The 25,010-nt window shown below is 35.2% G+C and overlaps 1 protein-coding gene across 5 annotated transcripts in view; it reads left to right on the top strand.

The window, feature by feature from the left end:
* MEF2A (myocyte enhancer factor 2A) overlaps positions 1-25,010 on the top strand; it is a 113,355-nt gene that overhangs the window by 26,577 nt on the left and 61,768 nt on the right. For all 5 annotated transcript variants that reach the window (XM_029950471.1, XM_029950469.1, XM_029950466.1 and 2 more), the window contains exons 2-3: positions 8,919-9,109; positions 23,625-23,828. In XM_029950471.1, the coding sequence (XP_029806331.1) occupies positions 9,056-9,109; positions 23,625-23,828 (258 nt within the window). In that variant the 5' untranslated portion in view covers positions 8,919-9,055. The remainder of the gene's footprint in view (positions 1-8,918; positions 9,110-23,624; positions 23,829-25,010) is intronic.

Genomic DNA, 25,010 nt, shown 5'->3' with positions numbered 1-25,010 from the left:
TATCACAGGGAGAGCATGGGCGAGGGAAGAGGTAGAGAGAGAGGTAGACACAGAATCTGAAGCAGGCTCCAGGCTCTGAGCTGTCAGCACAGAGCCCGACGTGGGACTTTAACTCATAAACCTCAAGATCATGACCTGAGCCGAAGTCAGACATTTAGCCAACTGAGCCACCCAGGCGTCCCAAAGTTTCCTTTTTTAAAACTGAAAAATACTCCATTGTATGTAGGTATCACATTTTGTTTCTCTGTTCATCTGCAATGATATTGGGCCATTTCCACCTTTTAAGTGAGAGTAATGCTTCTAGAACATAGATGTACAAATGTATTACTGAAGTCCCTGCTTGCGGTTCTTTTGTGTATAGACCTAAAAGTGAAATTGTTGGGTCAAATGATGATTTCTCTATTTCATTTTTTGAGTAACCACCATATTATTTTCCACAGCAGCTATAGCATTTACATTCTCAAAAACAGTGCAGAAGATTTATGCACATTAAGGCCGAGTGTTTTTTGTTTTGATAATAGTTATCCAAGTAGGGTGAAGTAGTATGTCATTGTGATTTTGATTTGCATTTGCCTAATGTTTAGTGATGTTGAGCATCATTTCATGTGCTTATTGGGTATTTGTATATCTTCCTTGGAGAAATGTTTATTTAAGTCTTTTGCCTACTTTTGTTGTTGAATTTTAGGAGTTCTTTATATATTCTGGGTATTAATCTTAGACAATGTGATATATGATTTTTTTCTTCCATGTTGTGGGTTGCTCTTTTATTCTGTTGATCGTGACCATTGACACTTTCTGACATTTGGCTATATATTCATGGATTTCTCTGGGCTCTTTATTCTGTCCATTGATCTATGTGTCTTTCTTTATGACAGCGCCATACCATATTGATTACTCTAGTTTTATAGAAAATTTTGACATTAGAGAGTGTGAGTCCTCCAACTTTGTTCTTCTTTTTCAAGATTATTTTGGCTATTAGGAGACCCTTGAGATTCCATCTGAATTTTAGGGTGGCTTTTCATACTTTTGTAAAAACACATGATTGGGATTTTGATAGGGTTTGCGCTGCATTTGTGGCATACTTTGGGTAACATTGACATGTTAACGACATTAAGTCTTCCAGTCTATGAACATAAGGTGTCTTTTTTATTTACTGTCTTCTATAATTTCTTTTATCAATGTTTTTTCATTTTGAGTGTAAAAGTCTTTCATGTTGACTAAGTTAATTTCTGAGTTAAAAAATTTTTTATGCCACTGTAAATGGAATTATTTTCTTTTTTCAGGCTGTTAATTGTTAATATAGAATGCAACTTATTTTTATGTGTTCATTTGTGTCCTACTACTTTGATGAATTTATTAGTTCAGTAATGTTTTGCAGAATTTTTAGGGGATTCTACATATAAGATTATATCATCTGCAAACAGAGATACTTACACTTTTCCTTTCCAATTTGTATACCTTACATTCCTTTTTCTTGCTTAATTGCTCTGGCTAGAACTTCCATTACATTGTTGAATCTGAGTTGTGAAATCAGTCATCCTTGTCTTGTTCCTGATCTTAGAGGAAAAGCTTTCAGTCTTTCACCGTTTGAACATTCTGTAAGCTATGGGATTTTCCTATATGATTTTTATTATGTTGAAATAATTTCCTTCTATTCGTAGTTGATTTGTTTTTATCCCAAGAGAGTATTGTATTTTGTCAAATTCTTTATTTGCATCAATTTAGATGGTCATGTGGTTTTTTCCTTCATTCTCTGATTGTGGTTTATCATATTGACTGATTTTAGTACATTGAATCATCCTTCCATTCCAGGAATAAATTTCACTTTGTCATGGTGTGTAATCCTTTTAACATGCTACTGAGTTTGGTTTGCTAGTATTTTCTTCAGTATTTTTGCATCTGTGTTCAAAAGGGCTATTAATCTATAGTTTTCTTTTAGTGTCATTGTGTGGCTTTGATATAGGTTAGTGCTTACCTCAGAATGAGTTAGGATATGTTCTGTTCCCTTCAGTTTTTGGGAAGTGTTTGAGAAAGATTGGTGGTAATTCTTTAAATGTTTGGTAGAACTCCCAGTGAAGCCATGAAGTTGAGTACTTTTCTTTGGCAAGAGTTTTTTTTTTTTAATTACTAATTCCTTATCAGTTATAGATCACTATTTAGCGTTCCTGTTTCTGTGTTGTTGTTGTTGTTGTTTTTAATGTTTGATTGTTTTGAGAGAGAGCAGAGGAGGGTCATAGAGAGGAAGACAGAAAATCCCAAGTAGGCTCTGCACTATTAGTTCAGAGCCTGATGTGGGGGCTTGATCTCACGAACTGTGAGGTCATGACCTGAGCCAAAATCAAGGGTTGGATGCTTAACCAGTTGAGCCAGGCAGTTGCCCCTTTGTAAGTCTTTCAGCTTTATTCTTCAAGGTAGTTTTGGCTATTCTGTAAACTTTTTGTATTTGGAAATGAATTTTAGAATAATCTTGTTAGTTTCTGCATATAATAGAAGAAAACCTGCTGGCATTTTAATTAGGATTACATTGAATCTTTAGATTAATTTGGGAAGAATTGACGTCTTTATGAAATTGAACCCTCTCAGAATCTGCAAAGATGAATTTGTTTATTAGTGTATTTTAAATTTCAGGATCAAGACATTTTTTTGTTTTCTGCGTTTTGTTTTAGGTAACTGAAATAATAGAATTTTTTTCTTTTTTTTTTTTTTTTGCCAGCGAGAGTGCTTTGGTATATATGAAAATTTTAATTTTGAAGGAAAGGAAGGAGGAATTGCTGCAGCCAAGACCTAAATAGAAAGGAAAGTAGCGTGTAATGGGATAGATGCTGATGGGTTGATAGTTGTGATGGCAGGAATTTGAGGAGTTTCTCTTCTGATTGCCTTTTTTTCCATCAGTAGAATAGGTAGCAAAGACATCAGCTGAAAGTGAGGATGGGTGAAGAGTATTGGAGTTGTGAGGAGAGAGAATGTGGCATAAAACAGTCAACCTGGAAATTGGGAAATGGAACATTGCTAAACTTAAAGTCAGGTTAATTAGCCTGGTTAGCATGGCTGTTTATTGTAGCATATACAGGATATTGTTTATGTATTCAGCTACATGAGAGAGTGTAGTCAAGAGTGGGTTTTGCCAGGAAATGAGGTGAGGGAGAGGGAGAGCAAGAGCCAAGGGAGTAAGGGTATTTGAAAATTTAACTGGATAAGGAGGAACATAAACTGGGTGAGGGACAGTGAAAAGGTAGTAGGTGTAATAAATTGTAGGACCTAATGGGGTCAAAAGATTGTTATAATTAGGTTATTAGAGTGAGCTGGAAGTTCGGGAGCTACTGGTTAAAGAGTTACACATTCTAGTTTTGTTTGGTATAATTTACTCCCAGATTTTGTTGGTTATTTGCATCAGTCTTCATGTGATAAGTATAGGACATGTTAAGAAAAACAAGTCCATATTTTTAAATCTAAGACCTTTGGAGTCAGGTATGTATTCAATTTCTTTTTTTCCCCCTTTATTACTTTTTCCAAGGACTCACCACTTTTACTGATCCCTCCAAAGAACTAACTTTTGGTTTTGTTGATCTCTGTTGTATGTTTGTTTTCTACTTCATTATTTTATGTTCTTTTATTTCTTTGTACTGTTTTGAGGCTTAATTTGTTCTTTTTATAACTTTTTCAGATGGTTGCTTAGAGCAGTGGCTTTTTGGCTTTTCCTTCATATATGTATTTTAAAGCTATAAATTTTCCTCTTATGCATGATTGTAGCTGTATCTGATAAATTTCGATATGATGTAATTTTTTAAGAGAATAGGTTTTTCAAATTTTTTAATGTTTGCTTATTTTTGAGAGAGAGAGAGGGAGCGAGTGAGCATGATTGGGGAAGGGGCAGAGACAGAGAGGGAGACACAGAATCTGAAGCAGGCTCTAGGCTCTGAGCTGTCAACACAGAGCCTGACGTGGGACTCAAACCCATGTACTGCCAGATCATGACTTGAGCGAAAGTCAACCTCTTAACCAACTGAGCCACCCTTGCTATGATGTAATTTTAATAGCATTCCATTCAAAGTATTTTCTAATTTTAACTCTTATTTCTTCTTTGACCCATGGGTTATTTAGAAGTTCACTGCTTCATTTCACAGAAGTGTTTTCAAATTATATTTTTATCAATTCATAGTTTAGTTCATTGGAAGTCAAAGAAACATGTCTGTTTACAATCCAGATTTGGGTCACTTTTGGTAAACATTTTTTGCATTTTCTGCTCTTGTTAGGTATAGTGTTTTGTATGTCAGGTGTTAATTGTAAAGTTCACATATTTTTCTGTTTCTGTTTCATCGGGTCTGTTCCTTTTTTTGGTATGCATGTTCCTTCAGTTACTAAGAAAACTGTTAAAATCAACTTGTTAGAATTGTGGACTTCACTTAGTTTCCTTGGTATTGGCTGAAGTTTATTTAGAAAAAGTATGTTTTCACAGCTGCAGAATTCAGTATTTTAAGAAACTTACTTATGGGAAAAGTCACAAATGAAATTTCAGATGCAGTTTGTAGAACATTAGAGTCACACGTAGACTTTTCTTTTTAAATTCATTATTTTTTGAGAGAGAGGGAGACAGAAAGCACATGAGCAGGGAAGGGGCAAAGAGGTGAGGGAGAGAAGATCTGAAGCAGACTCTGTGCCGATAGCAGAGAGCCCGATGTGGGGCTCAAACTCACGGAGGTGAGATCATGATCTGGGCTGAGGCTGGATGTTTAACCAACTGAACCACCCAGACGGCCCACATGTAGACATTTTTGAAGCACGTGCATCTCTGTTGCTACTGGCAGTAAGAAAGAGGTTATTGTATTAGAATCCTTTGAGCTGTTGTCTACCATATATGTGTTGTCATATATGTTGTCTGCCATATATGTGCCATATATGAAGTGTCCTACTGTATCTCTATCCATGTGTTTATTTCATGCATTAAAATCTGTGATAAAGTATAATCACAAACTTTCTCTTGAATTGTGTTCTACACAGTATATTGTTCCCATGCTTTGACTTTCAGTCTTTCTGTATCCTCATTTAAGATGTAATATCTATAATCATCATATAATTAGTTTTTGTTTCCTTATACACAATTTGGATTATTAATTCATTTACCCCCTCTATTAGCTTGTTATCATGTGTGTACTTTTATACTGTTCTTGCAGTGGTTACCTCAGAGATTACCACATGCATCTTTGACTTAATGAAGTCTAAAGTACGTTTTCTGTTTCCCAGTAAATGAAAGGATTTTAGAACATTTTAATTTCTTTTACTATCCTTCCCAGTTACGTGCTATTGTTGTGTATTATAATATTTTAAATCCTACAAAGTATTATTACTTTATTTAGTCATTATTTATTTAGAGTTGCATTTTATTTATTTATTTACTTATTTACTCAACTTAATTTTTGGTATGCAAATCCAAGCTATATTTTGGATCTTTTTTCCTTCTACTTGAATAAGTCCCTTCAGTGTTTTCTGATATTAAATTCGTTTTTTTCTGTTTGACTAGAAAAGTCTGTATTTTGTCCCCCACCTCTTTTTTTTTTTCTGAAGAGTATTTTTTTGCCAGATATAGAATTCTAGTTTGGCATTTCTCCTATTCCTGGCACTCTGAGGATATCATTCCATTGTCTTGGGCTTCCATTACTTATATGAAAAAGTCAGCTGTAAATCTTACTATTACTTTTAAAGTTAACCTTTCTTTCTTTCTTTCTTTCTTTTTTGGCTGCTATTAAGATCTGTCTGTGGCTGATCTCTGTCTCTTTGTCTCTCTCTCTCTTTCCCTCTAACCCACCCTCTTTATTCTGATATACCTAAGTTGTGGTTTTCTTTGTATTTGTTTTGCTTGGGTGTTTGTAGATCTTGAATCTGTGCCTTGATGTCATTGATAAGTTTTTAACTATATGTCTTTGTATATTTCTCTCTTTTCCTTCTGGGATTCTAATTACATGTATTTTGAATTTGTATTTCATTGTTTTTTCACTGTATTCCCCACTTTCATGCCCTTTTGGGTTTGGGCTTCAGCATAGGTATTTTCTTCTTTCCTAGCTTCTGGGTCAGCTGTATGCTACCTATTATTAAACTCATCAATTTTTTGTTTTCTGTCTTCCGTGTTGTAGTTTTTTTTAATGTTTTTTAAAAATTTATTTTTGAGAGTGAGACAGTGTGAGCAGACGAGGGTCTGAGAGACAGAGACACAGAATCTGAAGGCAGGCTCCAGGCTCTGAGCTAGCTGTCAGCATAGAACCTGACGTGGGGCTCCAACTCACAAACTGAGAGACTGTAACCTGAGCCGAAGTTGGATGCTTAACCAACTGAGCCACCCAGGCACCCCAGTATTGTACTTTTTGATCTGTTTTCCATACTTTTAGCATTGTCTGGTAATATTCTTTGTTTTTTTAATTCTTTGAACACATTAATTTACTTTAAAGTTCTTTTCTGATAACACCATTATCTGCATCTACTCTGGTTCTAATTGTATTGCCATTTTAAAATCTTAGTTTTCAGTCAGGTCTTGAGTGGTTATTTTTTACATTTTATATAAAAATGATAAGATTGTTTGAATTTCTAGAGGATACTTTTTTCTGGTAAGATTTACTTTGGCTAAAACCTTTTCAGAAGATTTTTCTGACTTGAGGCTAGGCTGATCACACTAGGTAACCCAGATCACCTTAATCTTATCTGCAAGTAAGATGATCTGAAGTTATACTTTCCTCCTTGTATGGCCTACTCTATTTCTAGTTTATCTTTATACTGAGGCCATAGTCCTTTGGATTCCCTCCAGATTCCTGGTATGTTTACTGGGGCTGTTCCTTGGTAGGTCTAAATCTATTTTTGTGTCCCACCCATAGATCTCTTGAAACCTCTATTTAGCTTCTCAGCCTCTCAATCAGTGTTCTAAGAATCTACAGATGACTAGGTGGATATTTAGTCTGAAGTCTGGTCTTAACAGATTTCTCCCAGATCTCAGCCCTTCATTCTGTCTTAAAAGTTCTCCAGTGATTTTAAGCAGATGAATTTTCTTGATTTTTTTTCCCATTCTTAGAATAAATTGGTTTGAAGTAACTTACTAAACCATTGTCTAAAGCTAAATGCTTAGATCATGCAGTGCTGCATATACCTTTTAGGCATTAGTATTGGAATGTAGGAATATTGATGTTGCCTACCTCAGTGCAAGTTTTTATAATTGGAATTGGATGCAATGTGATCTATTAGGGAACATGATTTGAATAAGCTGACTTTTATTGGTTTATATTACAGTCTTGTGAGAAAACAAAAACATTCTACAGCACAACTGCTTGTTTGATTGGTTCCCACCAGTGACTCGCCATCCTTCAGTTCCTCCAATGTTTCCTGCTTCCTCTTGTCACGGGACTTTTGCATATGCTATTCTCTCTGACTCGTGTGTACACTCTCATACTCAGGTTTGGGTGTGAGGCACATTCTCAAGGAAGCCTTCCCTAACTTGTGAATTTAGGTCAGATAAATGAACTTCCTCATTTTGATTTGTACAGATTCATTTATATGATAGTTTGATTAATGTCTGTTTTCCCCTGCTAAACTGTGAAATCTGTAACATAAGAAATCTTGCCCCCCTCCCTTTTTCGGATCATTTTACCGTATATGTCTAGTTCAGTGTTAGGAAGTACTTTTTTTCTTTTTTTTGCGAGTAGGTGATCAGCTAATAGGTTATCACTTGTTAATAGATGGTCAATTAATGTTTATGTGAATGAAAAAATGAAAGAATATGAGGGAAGATATGTAAGTATTGCCATGCTTATGTTAATGATTATAGTGATAAGAATTGACAAACTCAAGCTTTTGAGCAAAAGGCAGGTTTAATCAAACACGGATTTGCTGTATAGTACTATTGATGCTTTATGGATATGCATGAACAGTATTAAAAATACTTCAGTAAACTTCCCCGGAGAATTTATTATTGTGAATGTTTTAGCATTTATCTTCCATGCCCTTGTAAATATTTTATTATGTAAGTTTTGGAAACATTAGGTTTTTGATAAAACTATCATTCAGAACATGACAGATTATATCATTGCTGGTTGTTCAATTACGGAGATAAATGAATTTAAAAAATCTGTTCTTGAAGGATTCATAGTCTCAGAGGAAAATGGACTTGGAATTTATCATACACATAGCCACAAAGTAAGGTGCTATCATTTACTCTACCGGGGGAAAATGAATCTTGACTGATTAGGAGGATTTTATTAAATGGCTAAAGGAACAGTGTTTTTCATTTAGGTGGATGGACTGACAGTGATTTTGGTGGTGGCTTGGACAGTTTGTAAGAATAGTTTGTAAAGGCAGATTGGGGCTACCCATATTACTAATTCATCCTTTGACACAGGACCATCAGAAGCATTCAGGGATTTTTCTGTCATGTTAAAGAGGAGAAGTTCTGGATCCAGACTCCCTCTGTTCGTCTTCCAAGTTCTGCCCTTTACTGTGTGTGTGACTTTGGACACATTACTTAGCATTTTTGTGCCTCAGTATCCTTATTTATAAAATGGAGATGATAATTATAACTAAGAAGATTACAGTTTGGATTGAATGAGTTAAGACATGGCAGGTACTTAGAAAAGTGCCTGGCACATAGAAAAATCCCAGTTAAGCCTTGACTCTTGTTGCTGCCATTATTATATGCATTGAGAGAAACTCGAAGGTTATAATTGTACTCTTTGAGCCAGAAGTAGAGGCACAAAAAGATTCAAGAGATGCTTTAGGGGTAAAGTTAACAAAGCTTCAACTTAATTACCAATTTTCTGTAACTAGGAATTTCAACTAATAATGCTGACCATGTGCAGCATAGAAGCAGGTTTGAAATTTGTATGACATTTTCATGATTTGCAGACTTACAGAACTTAAATTTTCTAATTTTTGTTTTCTTTTAGATCTTAGAGAAAATTTCAGCTGTAGCCCTTGGACTAGAAGCTGAAATAATAGAAGCTGTGTACGATGCATTAGGGTATTGAAGAAAATTAATTTTGAATTAAATATTTGGAATATAAGGAAGGAAAGGTGACTGAAAATGGGGCGGAAGAAAATACAAATCACACGCATAATGGATGAAAGGAACCGACAGGTAAATGAAAATTTTAACTTATTTATTTAATTGATGTAAATATCTTTTAAAAAGGAACATAGGATAGAATGGTTGAATTTTTCTTAAACTTAATTTCAGGTCTTAATATTTTTATTTCCAAACTAAATAAAAAATTTTAACAAACATTTTAGCTTGTCATATGCTGTAAAGAAACTTTTATCTCTTATTGTAGAAATCATAGATGTTAATTATAGAAAACAAAGGCAAGAAGAAGAAAAGTTAGATCACTGTAGTCCTACTGTTACTGTCCATTGTGTAAATTTATTATAATATATTTAGTCTTCTGTTGGACTTTTTATGTATTAATTATTATTACAAATTATCACCTCTATTTTCATTCGTAATTAGGTAATAGCTAAATTAACTGCAGTTTTCAGTGAATGTGTTTTGGTCAGTTAAATTTTCTGGTTAACCGAGGAATAGAATTTTTTTATAATTTATCACAAACATTTCTAAAGCATTTATGTATTTATCTCAGTTTTAATTGATAATACATACTGAACCTAATATTCAGCACCAGTGTCAATAAACTCTTACAGGTATTCAGGATAATTATAATAATACTGATACATGAAGTGAAGACCAGGAGTTGTAGGAGTTTAGAACAGGGATTGGCAAACCATGGTCCATGGGCTGGTTGGCTGTTTTGATAAATAAATCGTTAGAACACTGCCATGTGCATCTGTTTACCTTTTGTCTGTGGCTGCTTTCATATTACAACAACATGACTGACTAGTGGCCCTGGAGACTGGATGGCCCATCGGCCTAAAATCTTTACTCTCTGGCTTTTAAGATAAGGTTGTCAAGCCCTTGGTTTAAAAAAAAAAAAAAAAGAAGGAAAATAGTTTCATCGAATATTGTAAATAAACTAGTATTCAGAGCATATGCAGGAGGCAGAGATGCTGTCTCTGGAAAGGTTGCCTTTCAGGAGAGGTGTCCAGAAAAGCTGGTTTCTGGAAGCTTACCTACCAGGACCAGAACAGTATTAAAGATATGTTCTGCAAAGTCTGAGTAGTAATTCACCTGGTAATACAGATAGAATTGGAGACAAAACTCAGCTAGCAGCTAGTAAAGAAGTTAGTTGAAGTGATTAGCATTGCCAGTAGACCAAATTGAAGAGAATTCTTGTTTCATATCATGAAGATTCTTTATCTAAAGTGTAAGGCTCACACAGTATGATTCTTTATGAAAGGTGATAAAATAGGGAAAACTGATAAAATAACCATTCCATCATTCCAAAGGGATGATTCTAAGCAAGGTTTCAAGTATTTGTCTTTTCATAAATCTGAAGATTGTGACCTGTAGATGAGGAACATCTCTACATCTTATATACTAGTATATAATCTTATATATCTTATATGTACATCTTATATATGTGTGGAACACACAGAATATACATGTAAAATAGGTTTATTAGGGAATAACATAAAAGCAGAGAACTGGCAAAGCACATAACATTCCTTAAACTCTCGATTTCCCTTAAGAGAGTTGTGTTTAAATTCAGCGTAGGTACACCGGATCTACCAGTGGAAAAGACCCCACATGTTTAGAGGAATATGGGGAATAGGAAAAGGGGAGCTAGAAATATGTAAGTGACTGTGTAAGGGAACTTTTTAATTAAGGAAATGATCTTATTTAAAGGATGGAGCCTGCCACTGTAACTCAGCAACTAGAATTAGCCTGTTAATATGTTAAATTTACCTGCTAAGTCATCTTCTTGCCAAGCTGCCAAATGGGGCAAGGGTGTCTGTCTTCTCAGATGATTTTGGCAAAGAATGCAGAAAAGAAACCGAATAGGTAGTTGGGCAGTTTATTTTCAGGTTTGATTAGGCATGGACATAATTTGTCATTTTGCATTTGTGGATTCTGAGTTAAAAGTTTCATTATTTTTGCATTAAAATAGCAGAAGTGTTTCTGTGCAGAAGAGAATTTATCTCATTTATTCATCCAGATTTGAATACCTACTGATTCTGGGAGAGACTGTGTTAAGCACTGGGAACTCATTAAAAATATATAGCCAATGTAGAAAATTTAACTATATGGCAAACAGAAGGTAAGCTTAGGTGATGGGGGAGCTTATGTAAGGAAGCACCAGCCTCTGGTTGGGATAGTTCAGGGAGCAATACAGAAGGAGAGAATAGCATATACCGTTTTTTAATGATTGGATTTTTTGAGCTAGTAAGATAAAAATCACACTACAAGTCTTCAGAACAGTGAATGAGAAACCTTGGTGGTGACACCGTCATGCACTTAACGAGCTGCTTTACCTCACTTCGCTTCCACTTGGAAGCTTTCATTCACTTCACTGGAGTTTCTGGTGAGACTTTGTGTTTGTCCGTGTCTATATTAAAATATAAAGAAAAGAGCACAAGTCCTCAGTGTGGCTAAGTCAGTTATTGCAGAAAGTGCATGGCCGTGTAGCCAGCATATCCCAGTGCACCACCACCACAGAAACCCTCTTTGTTCTGTCTCTCCAGTCTTTTTCTCCCTGCCCCACTAACCTAACTTCTGACATGTAGATTAATTATGTCTGTTGAAGTTATGTGAGGAGCATGTGTTCCTTTGGGCAGCATTATGTTTGTGAAATTAATGTTACTGTTGCATGTTGTTATATATGTAGATATATATGGTACATTTTCATTAACCAATAATGTTCCATTGTATGAATAGAACACAACCTATATTCTTATTTTTCCTATTGTAAATGGACGTTTAGGTTGTTTTCTATTTTGAGACTCTTATAAAGAGTGCTGTTTTGAATAGTCTTGTATGTGTCTTTGGGACGCATGAACATTTGGGTATATGCTGAGGTGTACAGTTGTTAAGTCAGAGTATACCTGTGATCAGTTCTAATAGCAAGAGTTTTCTAAAGTGTTTGTGCTGATTTATAATTTACACTACTGACAATTTGTGAAAGTTTCAGCTGCTCTGGATCTTCACCAATACTAGTTTTTATCCCCTTCCTGCTAACTATTGTGTTAGGGAGCAAAAGTAACATTTTAATTTTAAGTTTCTGTGATGTTTGATGAAGCTGTTCACTTTTTCACTTTTTTAATGAAAAGATGTTTACTGTTTACTTCTTTCCATTTTTTTCCCCTAGTTTCCCCTGGCTATATTTTTCTTATTAGTATACATTCTGTGTACAATATGATTTGAGTGTTTTGTTCATTATGTGCAGTACAAATAACTTCTTTCATACTTTGTACTTTTTCATTTTATTTTTAATGTTGTCTAGTTGGCCTTCTTTTTTCTCCTTTATGGCTAATGCTGTTATGTTGAAGAAATATTTACTTATCACCCGGCCATGACAATTTTCTTTTTATGCTTTCTTCTGTTTTTTATCTTTCATGGTTTAGATCTGTTACCTATTTGGAGTTTATTTGTGTGTGGTTTGAGGTGTTAGGGTCAAGATTTGTTTTCCTAATAGATACTCAGTTGACCACGACAGTTTATTGCAAAAACTGTCTTTTCTCCACTGCTTGCTTTTGTCATGAACCAAGTAATCATACACATATGGGGCTGTTTCACTGGAGAAAGATCGATTCAAATCCTTTGCCCAATTTTGTTTTTTATGGAGTTGTATCATCTTCATTCGGAAAGCTGTTTTCATTGGTTATAGGGTTCTAGAGGCGCCCGAGTGGCTCAGTCAGTTAAGTGACCAACCTTGGCTCAGCTCATGGTCTCATGGTTCAGTGGTTCAGACCCCGTGTCAGGCTCTGTGCTGACAGCTAAGAGTCTGGAGCCTGCTTCAGATTCTGTGTCCCCCTCTCTCTCTGCTTCATACTCTATCAAAAATAAATAAAATGTGGAGGGGGCCAGTGGCGCAATGGATAATGTGTCTGACTACGGATCAGAAAAATACATAAAATGCTAAAAATTTTATAGAATTCTAGATGGACAGTTAATAGTCTCTTAATACTTTAAAACAGTTATCTTTTAACTTATATCACTTCTATCAATTTCTTTGGAGAGACCAGCTTTCAGTATCCCCCTGCCTTTTTTTAAGATAATGCATTTCTTCCCTCTCTGATTACTTTTAAGATTTTTACTTTTTCGTAGGTAGTAAATTTTTTATTGTAATGTCTTCAAATATTTTTTGTGCTCCATTCTTTTCTCCTGAGATTCCAGTTACATGTAACTTAGTCATCTTGATATTGTCTCATATATTTCTTACACTTTTTTTCTCCTAGAATTCTTATTCTTTTTCTCTGTCCCTCCACTTGAATGTCTTGTAGTGAATGGCCTGTTTTGTAGTAATCTGTTTTCTGCGCTCTAGTCATCCTTTACTTGGTTTTTAAAAATTAGCTGTTAAAACACCTAGTAACTTATTAATTTCTGGTATTATGTTTTCAATTACAGCATTTCTTTTTGATTTTTCTTTTTATAGATTTCAATTCTCTGATGAAATGGCCCATTTTTTCATGTATGTTGTCCACTTTCCACTATTTTTTGGAAAGTATTAATCATAGAGTTTTTGTCTGCTAATTCCTGTATTTAGAATACCTATAAGTTCATATCTGATCCCCTTTTCTCTTTGTTTTTGATTATATGGTCATTTCTTCTGACGTGTCTTAATGGTTTTTTATGAGCTGTTAGACATCGTATATGAAAGATATAAATATTCATTATTATGGTACTTTCCTGCAGAAATGGTTTATCCCTCCCTCTTACCATTGAAATTAGGTATTGAGTATCTTAGATCAAACAGAAATTGACCTAAGTGGAGGCTAGGCTGCAGTTTTGGTGAAGCTTTTGGTTGCCCTTCAAGGAGACTACTTTTAGGAGTAGTCTTTCAAAGCTTTCGGCATTGATACCAGTATGTTCTGGGAGCCCAGTTCTTGGAGGATTTCTTAAATTTCTGGTTGTCTCAGCATTGGAAGATTACAGAAAACTCTACTCTGCTTTTTTGAAGCTTTTTGCTTTTCTTTTTAACCTCCTACCAAGTGTAGCCTCAGAGTGACCACCTGAGCTTCTACTCCTCCCTTCTCCCTAGTTTATTGACCCTTGGAGTCTTCAGTTTTGTGTTTTCAAAACCCAAGACAAAAGCTCTCTGTCAGCGGCAACCCACTGTGCAAAGAAAAGCTAAATTCTTAGTTGCCCAGTACCCAGCATTAAAGGCTTGTAGGGGAAAAGCTGCTGCAGAACACCATTTTACATTTGTCAGGTTCTCCCCCCTCTAGAGTCTTGACATCTTAAATCCTTCTTCCTTCAGCAGCTTTCCAGTGTCTTTAACAGATATCTTTGGTACTTTGTTTTTCTGGTTGATCTCAGTGAGTTCTTTGGTCTTCTTCCGGTTGCTCCATCTTCCCTAAAAGCAGATTCATCAATTTCTTTCTTTATTAGTTTAATATGTACTGTTTTATATTTTTTGAGATAACATTTCATTAGGCTTGTCCATATTTAGAATTGGTATACCCTCTTGCTGAGTTTTTCAATATATTGTCAGTATATTCTCTATTCTGAGTTATACTTATTTAAATCTGCTTTGTTTTACAGTAATATAGCTACATCTTTCTTTTAGCTAGTATTTTCTTGATATGGTCTAGTTCTCTACATTTGCTTTCCACCTTACTGTGTCCTTATGCTTTATGTATATATTTTATATATAGCATATGGCTGGATATTTTGAAATCTAGTCAGATTATATTTCTTGGCTTGCCAGTATACTTGGATTTTATTTTTTGGTATTTGTATATTTAGACTATTTTATGCCATATTACTGATTTTAATTTGTCAGAGGGCCTCAGGCATCAAAAATGTCACTATCATATCACTCCTTGTACTCTTCAAGAACTCAGATTTCAGCTTTAAACTGAGTCCCCCAAGGAAAAGAACATTGGAAGAAGATATACTTTCTCTAGATGGAAATCTCCCAACTTTGGAGGTTTTGATTAAGAATGGTTGAGGAGTCAATGCCAGAGGTTAGTCCATCCCTACCCATGTTTTTTTGACTCTCATCCCAAACAGGGCTTCTGTGAGTTTTGTTGTTATCCTAGAGGACATTTGTTTGCACCCACACTGCTGCCAGTCCCTGTTGTGAAGTGGCAGGCATTGAGTGTCCCAGGAGTGAAGAAGAGAGGCACAAGCTGAAGCAAAACTGTTCTTTTTAACATTTATCTTATAACCCTACTGGTGGTTTCTTCTTCAGTCTCCGGCTTCCACATGTGACATTTGTGTCTTGTCCCCACATATTCCAGCATAGTAGGGGGTTCTCACACTTTTCTCCACTACTTCTTAGGATTCGTAATACTTTTAGTTCCAGTGGGTTAATTCTGAGGGAGGTGGATACTGTGTCAACGTGTTGTCAGAAATCTGAATTGCCTATTTTTTTATATTGTTAAAATTAGTAGTTGTATTCTGTTCTATAGTCCTAATTTCCACAGTATTTAATTGTAGTTCTAAGTTGAAAGGATTCATTGATTATCACTGGTTCTTTACTGTGGTTTTTGCATTCTTTTGTTGTTTTAATTTGTTTCCTGGTTTATGGATTCATTTAGAGAATTTTTTAGGACCACTCAGTGCCATGTGTCATTTTAGAAGCTGGGTATGCAGCATTGAACAAAACTGAAAAAAATCCCAGTTTTTCAATTTGTATTTTACTTAGATGACTGGACTTTTTCAGTAAGTAGTTTTATTTTGTTTTTCTTCCAAGAAGAGCTTGTGGGTGCTATACTTCCTGAGTACTTTTATGTTTGAAACTGTTTGTTGCTTTATACTTGAAGTATGACTTGGCTAGATATAATGAATCCTGGGACGCCATTACTTTTCCCTAGAGCATTGCAGAGATGATTTCAAGGTATTCTGGCTTTAAGCTTTGCCAGTATCGGACTGAGTATATTTTTCTCTTCTCCTAGCAAGTGACTTGATATTCAGTAACTTAACCAGAATATGCCATGAGTTTTGATTACTTATCATTTGTGTGTGCATGGAAATTATGTGCCTTTTCAATAGTTTCGTTGTTTTGTGTTTTTTTTCATTTGGTATAGCTATACTTTTTTTTTTTTTAAGAAATAGAGTTCATGAGCTGGAAGGGGCAGAGGGAGAGAGAGAAAGAAAGAGAGGTGCTATGCTCAGTGTGGAGCCTAATGTGGGACTTAAACCATCACCCTGGGATCATGACCTCAGCTAAAACCAAGAGTCAGATGCTTAATCGACTAATCTACCCAGGCACCTTTCTTAAAATTTTAATTCCACTGTAGTTAACATAGTGGTATATTCAGGTGTACAGTGATAGTGTCACCAGTTCCGTATACTATCAGTGCTCATTAAGAAAAGTGTACTCTTATCTTAGCCCTTTTCACCTGTTTCACCCATCCTACTACCCCCCTCCCCACTGGTGACCATCTGTTCTCTATAATTAAGAGCTTACTTTTTGGTTTGCCTCTCATTTTTTCCTTTGTATTTTTGTTTGTTAAATTCTACATATGAGTGAAATCATATGGTATTTGTCTTTGCCTGACTGGCATATTTCATTTAGAAGTATACCCTCTGGATCCATCCACATTGTTGCAAATGGCAAGATTTCATTCTTTTTTATGGCTGAATAATATTCCATTGCACACATATACCACATCTTCGTTGTCCATTCATCAATCAGTAGACACTGGTGCTGCTTCCATAGTTTGTAAATAATGCTGCAGTAAACATAGTACATATATCCTTTTGAATTAGTACTTTTGTATTCTTTGGATGAATACACCAATAGTGTGGTTACTGGATTTTAGGGTAGTCCTATTTTAGTTTCCTGAGAACCCTCCATACTGTCTTCCATAGTGGCTGCACCATTTTGCATTCCCACCAAGAGTGCATGAGAGTTCTTTCCCCCCATGTTCTTGCCAATGTTTGTTGTTTCTTGCATTTTTTATTTTAGCCATTTTGACATCTGTGAGGTGATTATCTCATTGTGATTTTGATTTGCATTTCCCTAATGATGAGTGATGTGGAGCATCTTTTCATGTGTCTGTTGGCCATCTGAATGTGTTCTTTGGAGAAATGTTTGTTCATGTCTTTTGCCTGTTTTTTAATTGGATTATTTATTTTTTTGGGTGTTGAGTTATAAAAGTTCTTTATATATTTTGGATACTAAGTCTTTACTGGATATATCATTTGCAAATATTTTCTCCCATTTGGTGGATTGTCTTCTATGTCCCAATAGTTTATATTTGCTTTTATTTCTCTTGCCTCAGGAAACATACCTAGAAGGATGTTGCTATTACCAGTGTCAGAGAAAGGTACATGCAAAAGAATGAAACTGGACCACTTTCTTAGACCGTACACAAAAATAAACTCAACATGGATTAAGGACCTAACCCATAAAAATCCTAGAAGAGGGTACAGGCAATAATTTCTCTGAAAAGGTTTTATTTTTACACTGGGGCTCCTGGTGGCTCAGTCGGTTAGCATCTGACTTTGGCCCAGGTCATGATCTCATGGTCCGTGGGTTTGAGCCCTGTGTTGGGCTCTGTGCTGACAGCTCAGAGTCTGGAGCCTGCTTCAGATTCTGTGTCTCCCTCTCTCTCTGCCCCTCTCCCACTCATGCTGTGTCTCTCTCTGTCTCAAAAATAAATAAATGTTTAAGAAAATTAAATATTTTTTCTTTTCCAATTGTTCTGTGCTTTTTTAGTATTTATTATTTGTTGGCAATATCAAATTTATCTTTATTCATTTTAATGTTTTATTTTCTGTTTTGATTCTTTGTGTTTCCTTATTGTGGCTTTTATTTGTTACAATTTTTTTTTCTGATTCTAAAGGTACCAGCCCACTTTTTAGGTCATTATGCTATCTTTTATCTTTGGCAACGATATTAGGTACAAGTTAGCAAGTCTCTGTCTCTGTCTGTCTCTCTCTTGGTTTTACATCCCCTAACATGCTGTAGTCAAAACAGGGTCTTTACAGGTTCCTCCTTTTTTAGGCACTCCTAAACATTGCAGATGAGAATACACATTTGTAGAACCATTTAGGAGTGTTAGTATTTGATAGTTTCTAACAAAATTATGTATGCGTTTGTCTCTTGACCCAATCCTTCAGACGGTCTTTTGTCTCTAGTTTGTAGACTTATGTTTCATAGTGTGGGTTAGCACTCTAAAAACAACTTAAAGTATATTCTGAGATTGAGCAAATAAATATACTATGGGTAATGAAAGCTGTGTTTCTTACTGTCAGTGAGTGGACTTAGAGCTGTGGAAAGTGGGAAGGCTAAAATAAACCCTGTGGCTTAGACCTGGGGGTGGAATTGGAAGTACTGTGGGTCTTAACATACTTGGATAAAAATAGTAAAAGATGTTGAGGTAGGGGTGTGTGTGTACACATATGTTTTCTAGCTCTGTCTGCAAAGGGGCCTAGAAACCATTACACCCAAGTAATTTAACCATCCAGGTCTTGGTTTCTAAATATAATTCTCTACTATAAGAATCAGCTCCTTAAAGAAATGGTGGCCTCTAGGTCTGGGGTAGGGAAAGAACAGGATGAACCGGGAACATCTCACTGCCAGCAAGTTCAAAAATACTGGGAACATGTCAAGTGGACAGAGGAGCCAGCATAGTGGCTCTCTTGCTGGTAAACTCAAAGACCATCAAAAGAAGTAAACTCATTATAACTCATAGAATAAAATAATCTGTGAGTTGATATTACTTGAATGAACGAATGCATAAATGGAGGAAAAGCAAACTATCTTACAATAAAATGCAACTAGTAGTAAATGTAGATATAGTGTATTATGAAATGAGAAAAATTCCCTTTGATAGCCAACATAGTAATAATTTTCTAGGCAGGAATCATGAATGGATGCTAGTCAGTTAAAGTTTGATAAGTGAACAGTATATTTATGTGGAAATTTTCATAAGACTTATTCATTATAAAGGGAAAAATAGTAACTTTGCAAGGGAAAAAATGGTGGACACTTTTAACCAAGTAACAATACCAGTTATTGGGCAAATAGATGTCATGTGCATTTTGTGGAAAGAATATCACTTCTAAGCTGTTAAAATGCAGCCTAAACAATCAGAAAGACACACTGAGGTCAAATTGAGAGACACATGGCAATATAAATAGCCTGTATTCTGCAAAAGTGCCAAGGTTTTGAAAGATTGGGCAAGTATTTCAGATTAAAGAGGATGCAGTTGAATGCAACATCGAATCCTGAATTGGATCCTCCAGCTAGGGGGAAAAAACAGTCTTCTTCCTCCCTATAAAATAAATTAGTGGGATAATTGGGGAACTTGAATAAAGCTTGTAAATTGGGTAATAGTGCTATATATCCTTGTTTTCTGTTTTTGATAATGGTATTTGTCCCTGTTTTTAAGAAAGTATTTGGGGGCAAAGGGACCTTTAATTTCTGTCTAGTCTAAAGAATTCAGAAAAAAAAATTGTATGCATGTGTTTATTTAGGCAAGGCAAACCTGATAAAATGTTAACAGTTGGGGAGTTTGGTTGAAGATATATGGAAAATTTTGTACTACTTAGTAAACATTTTCTGTAAGTTTGAAATTACTTAAAAATAAGTTAAAGAGATGACAGAGTTTATAAGAATATAAAGTTAATTTTTTATTATTCTCATATAAGTTATTAGCAGTAAACCAGAGTGTTTAAAAATTCGACTAAGTGCTATAGATAAGATGAAAAAAGATTTTATTCATAAAAGTTGAAAGTGAAATATTAATATTATAATTTTCAATGTTATGTCTTTGGTGTCATGCAAGTATAAGTGTATTCTTGTGCATATTTTTCTGTTACTGAAAAAGCTCTTTTTGGCCTGGAGTAAGTTGGAGGAATAGAGAGATTATAATAAATCGAATCCCTTCCTCCACTAACACCTTCTTCATCTCAAGCCCTTTCTGGTTGATAGCTTAGAAGAGATGTTTTTGAGTTAAGTATTTTTGGAAAAGAAAACAGGGACTGGCATCCTCTTTTTACTGGTCGTGAACTATAGAGTTTTTTTTCCGTCCTGCTTAATAGGTACTCTGAAGCAGTGTTACTTGTCTCAGTCTTAATGCCGACTTGTTCAGAGCTCACTTAATTTGAAAGTCTTTGACTAGAGTCAGGATTATTCTTGGAATAAATGCTTTGCCGATTGTCGTTTTCTTCCTCTTCTTCAACACTGGAATTTGGAAAAGGTTTTTTTTTAATGTTTTTTATTTTTGAGAGTGCGCAAGTAGGGGAGGGGCAGAGAGGAAGGGACAGAGGATCTGAAGCGGGCTCTGCGCTGACAGCACCGTCTGATGTGGGGCTTATACTCATGATCGGTGAGGTCATGATTTGAGCTGAAGTCAGACGCTTAACTGATTGAGTCACCCAGGTGCCCCTGGAAAAACATTTCTAACTAAACTTTGGTAAATGCAGAGTTTTAAGGCAGCAAGTACATCTAGGTGCATTGCAAGACATAAATGATTTCAAGTTCAGTATTTTTAAAAAAGTAAACTTTAATAATGGTATTCTTACCTTCATTATATTCTTAGAGTGGTATAATACAATGCCAGGATTCTGAGACAGTATTACAATCAGTAATAAAAATTTAAAACTTTTTAATGACAAATACTATATAAACAAAGTTAATATATAAATGGAAAATTTGGGAAAACAAAGTTAATATATAAATGGAAAATTGGGAAGGTATTTGTAAAACATAGTTAATATATCTGTACAAGGAGCTTTTACTTAAATAAAAAGCACATCACAAAATACAAAAATGATCAAAAGATAGGCAGATTTGAGAAAGCAAATTTCAAATAACAACGAATACAAGAAAAAGATGTCTAATCACTACTGGTTAGGAAAATGCATATTAAAGAAATGAGATTTTTATTTTATATCTGTCATACTAGCAAAACAGTTGTAATGTTTATATGAAAAAGTTGTGAAGTTATTTAAAAGAATACCTTAGTATGCCATTTGGCCTAAAGCCATATCCACAAGGTGTGGTTGAATGAGTGACATAGAGTATTGCTAGAGTCCCAGTTTTATAAAATGGGTGACAAAATCCCTTCTGTGTGTGTACATGTGTATGTGAATATGGTTATGCGATCTTGTACAAAAATATAGAATGAAAAATACTAAATCAGAAACATTGGTTAAGGGGGTTATGTTGATGCACAAGAAAGTGGGGAGGCAAGCATAAAACATTGTATTCCGTATATATGCATTTATATAAAGTTAATATATTTATTTATATTTTAAGGAGTTTAAGATTAAATAATGATAAAAGATTTATTTTCAACAGGTAAGGAAACGAATTATTAGGAACGTGTAGTGTGAAGGATGTTCCACAGATAGGGAAAAATAACAAAATCCTAAGGAGGAAAGTAGCTGGTAGTTAAGATACATGTGCACACATATGTACATACGCTCATGCATCAGTGAAGTTTAATGGATATAAAGGAGAATGAAGGGAAATCACTTTAGAGAGTTTGAGGCAAGATAACTTACTTTGTTTGCTTAATGAGTTTGGGTATTACTTTTAGTGCAGTAAAAAGCTCTGAATTTCTTATACTATTTGATTTATGTTTCAAAAATATCACTTAGGCAGGAATGTGGCACATATAGGGTACAATAGGTGAAGCAGGAAATTCAATATGATCATTATATTAGTAATATACATGAGAGATGATGTAACTTGGCCCTAGGTGGTAGTGTGTGAACAGAAGTGAATAGATTTGAGATATGTTTTAGAGGTAGAGTTGCCACAATTTGTTGATGGATTGGATAGGGCAGATTATTGGAATAGAGGGATCAGGGATAACCCTTACATGTTTTTCTGGTTTTGTGTGAATGGGAGGTGGTGTCGTGTGCTGAAATGGAGAAGGACGTGGACAGAGCATATTTGTTTTTAAACTCATGGAACTGGATGCAATCACCTGGCAAGGACTGTGAGGGTAATGAGGAGAAGGGAGCCCAAGTCTAAAACTTACAGGTACTCCAGTAAGTAGAGGTTTGAGGCACAATTATGAGCAGAGAGTAGATTTGATTGGGAAATAGTTGACTTGGAAAATGGGCTAATGAGAGACAAATAAACCAAGTAATGATGGTTAGGCAGTGTTTAGTGTTAGTTGAGATTTATGGTCATCAGTTTTGAACACCAAAGGGTGTGTGTGTGTGTGTGTGTGTGCGTGTGTGTGTGTGTGTGTCTTGCCTGCATGTTTGCAGGAGTTGTCAGCTACTTGGATAAAGATATAGGATAATTGGTGTGTGTATTGGGGGTCAGTTCCTGGTTGGGTCTGTGTCGGGCAAGTATGTTCATGAGAGAAGGGTAGAGTATGTATGTTTGTAAGGGAGTGAAAGTAGTGATGGACCATGAAATCCAGAGAGAGAAGAAAGGACATGAGAATAGACAGTAACAAAGTGGTGAGGTAAATGGATTGGAGGACTGGATAAAAGTAAAAGAATTTCTGGAGAAATAATATAAAATAGAAGAACTAGATAGGCAAAATGGAATACATGAAGTTGAGATTTTAGAAGTGATTATTGGTAATGGCAAAGATAAAGGTATAACAGTAGGAGTGGGTTCTTTTTTTTTTTTTTTATCTTTATTTGGAGAGAGAGACAGAGAGTGAGTAGGGGAGGGGCAGAGAGAGAGAGGGAGATACAGAATCTGAAGCAGACTCCAGGCTCTGAGCTGTCAGCACAGAGCCCGACGTGGGGCTCGAACCCATGGACTGTGAGATCATGACCTTAGCCGAAGTCAGACACTTAACCGACTGAGCCACCCAGGTGCCCCTAGGAGTGAGTTCTTGACATGTGGTGGGAGTGGATGATTTGGAGTTGGGAGATGTTTTTGCAGTGATTTTTTTTTTTTTTTTTTTTTTTTTTTTTTTTTTTTTTTTTTTTTTTACACAGACACTGAAGTCACCAGAGATGAGAGTAGGGCTAGAAAGAGAAGTATCAGGTGATAGTTATCAGTGCATGAGGGGGTCATTTGGGCCCGTAACAAGGAGAATTATTTGGTGGTATAAATTTCATGGTGTGAACGTCAAAATATCTGGAGTTTTTGAAGGAGAGGGAAGGAAAAATAATTTGTAAGACAGAGTAGGGAGCAAAAAGGATATACCTTTCAGACTCTTGAGCATAGCAGATACAGTATTTAAAAAAAACAAAAAGTGGTCTCTGTTCGAGAGGACTTAAGGTGACTGGTCTCAGGTAGAAACTGGAAGAAATATTCAAAGAAGAATTTGAGGACATTGGGGAATTTTAAACTGGATGATAAGGGGCCAGCAGTCAGCTGTGTCCTCTGGTTCTTTGCCTTCTGCAGCAGACTGGCAGCTAAGGATAAAGGCAAGCCTCCTCAGGAGACTGACTGCGCTGTGGGGAGATAGAAGTTAAATGTAGGATGGTAGTCGGGTGGCACCTGGGGGAGTAGAGGCTCATGTGGAGCATGAGGCTAGGAACCTTTTTCGTCTTTGGAATCTGACTCCGTGTTAAAAGAGGACTCATCTTTAGGTAGCCTGTATTCAGGTACTGCCAATGCTTTTACTAAAAATATGCCTTTTATTCTTTGATTGTCTAGGTCACTTTTACAAAGAGAAAGTTTGGATTAATGAAGAAAGCCTATGAACTTAGTGTGCTCTGTGACTGTGAAATAGCACTCATCATTTTCAACAGCTCTAACAAACTGTTTCAGTATGCCAGCACTGATATGGACAAAGTTCTTCTCAAGTATACAGAATATAACGAACCTCACGAAAGCAGAACCAACTCGGATATTGTTGAGGTAACACATATATCTAGTATGCCTGAATTGCAGAGTTAGAATGAAATCTTCCATTTAATAACCTTACCTGTCCGATTGCTTTTCACATCCAAATGATAAATGTTTGTATATATAATTTATTTTTTTCCTCTGAATCATTTCTTGGGATGGTCTAATTATTTCTATAATTATTTATATATGTATATATTTTTCCCTCTGACTCATTTCTTAGAAGGATCTAATTATTGCTGTGTAATGACCCACTTATGCTATAAACATATCCTATTTATTGAGACAAAATAAGCTAGGCTCTTGTACTATATACAGCAGTATAATCTAACATTTTATCTATGATTACTTGTATGAGTTTTAAAGTTAATATTATGAACTATATCACTTGGGATAGTATGAAGTTACAGTTTTAATATGTCTTAATCATTTCATTATGTCAGTGACTACCCACAAATTTAAACACTAATGAAATGAAAGAAAATGTTGTAAGTAATATTTATATTTTGTCAGTAGTGCTTTAGTTGTGGGGGGAAGATGGCTTCATTTTTTTTACCCCTTATCCGCTGTCCTTCAGTGTCTCTCATAATTCTGACTTAATGAAAACGAGAACAAAAAATACTTCTTTTTGAATTATTTCCATCTTATTCAGAAATAGTATTTTTAAAGCAAAACCTTTAAAAAAGGAGAATCGGTATGCTTTCCCCTTTAATTCTTTCCTGCTGCAAAATCCTTTTATAAAAGTTAACTTTCCATATATATTTTTAATGGCTTTTTAAATTAGCTTTATACTTTTGTCATTTTTGTTACATTTAGAGATTTTGTTTCATTTTTACTCAAAAGGAAATCTTTCCCCCCACTACTTAAAAAGAGGGATACTTTGGCTTACTTTTGTAATACTAGAATTCCAGTAAATTAGCGATTTCCTTGGTGAAAATACTGAAACCATGTGAAACAATGCAGAACTAACTATAAAAGAAGAAGTGAGTCCTAATCTCGATTTTTATTTGAGTAATTAAGATACAGATACCTTATTTTGTAAGAGTCTAGTTTACTTGCCTCTGCAGATTAAATGCATTCTAAAGTTCACCTGTATCATATTTCTCTACTGCAGCCATTCCTTTTTGGGCAATAATTGATTTAGTTTGTTACTGCAAAAAAAAAAAAAATTCCGCTACTTATAATTAAAAAAAA

Source organism: Suricata suricatta, chromosome 9 (assembly GCF_006229205.1).
Source record: "Suricata suricatta isolate VVHF042 chromosome 9, meerkat_22Aug2017_6uvM2_HiC, whole genome shotgun sequence".
NCBI lineage: Eukaryota > Metazoa > Chordata > Mammalia > Carnivora > Herpestidae > Suricata > Suricata suricatta.
This window is presented reverse-complemented; position numbering and strand designations above follow the sequence as displayed.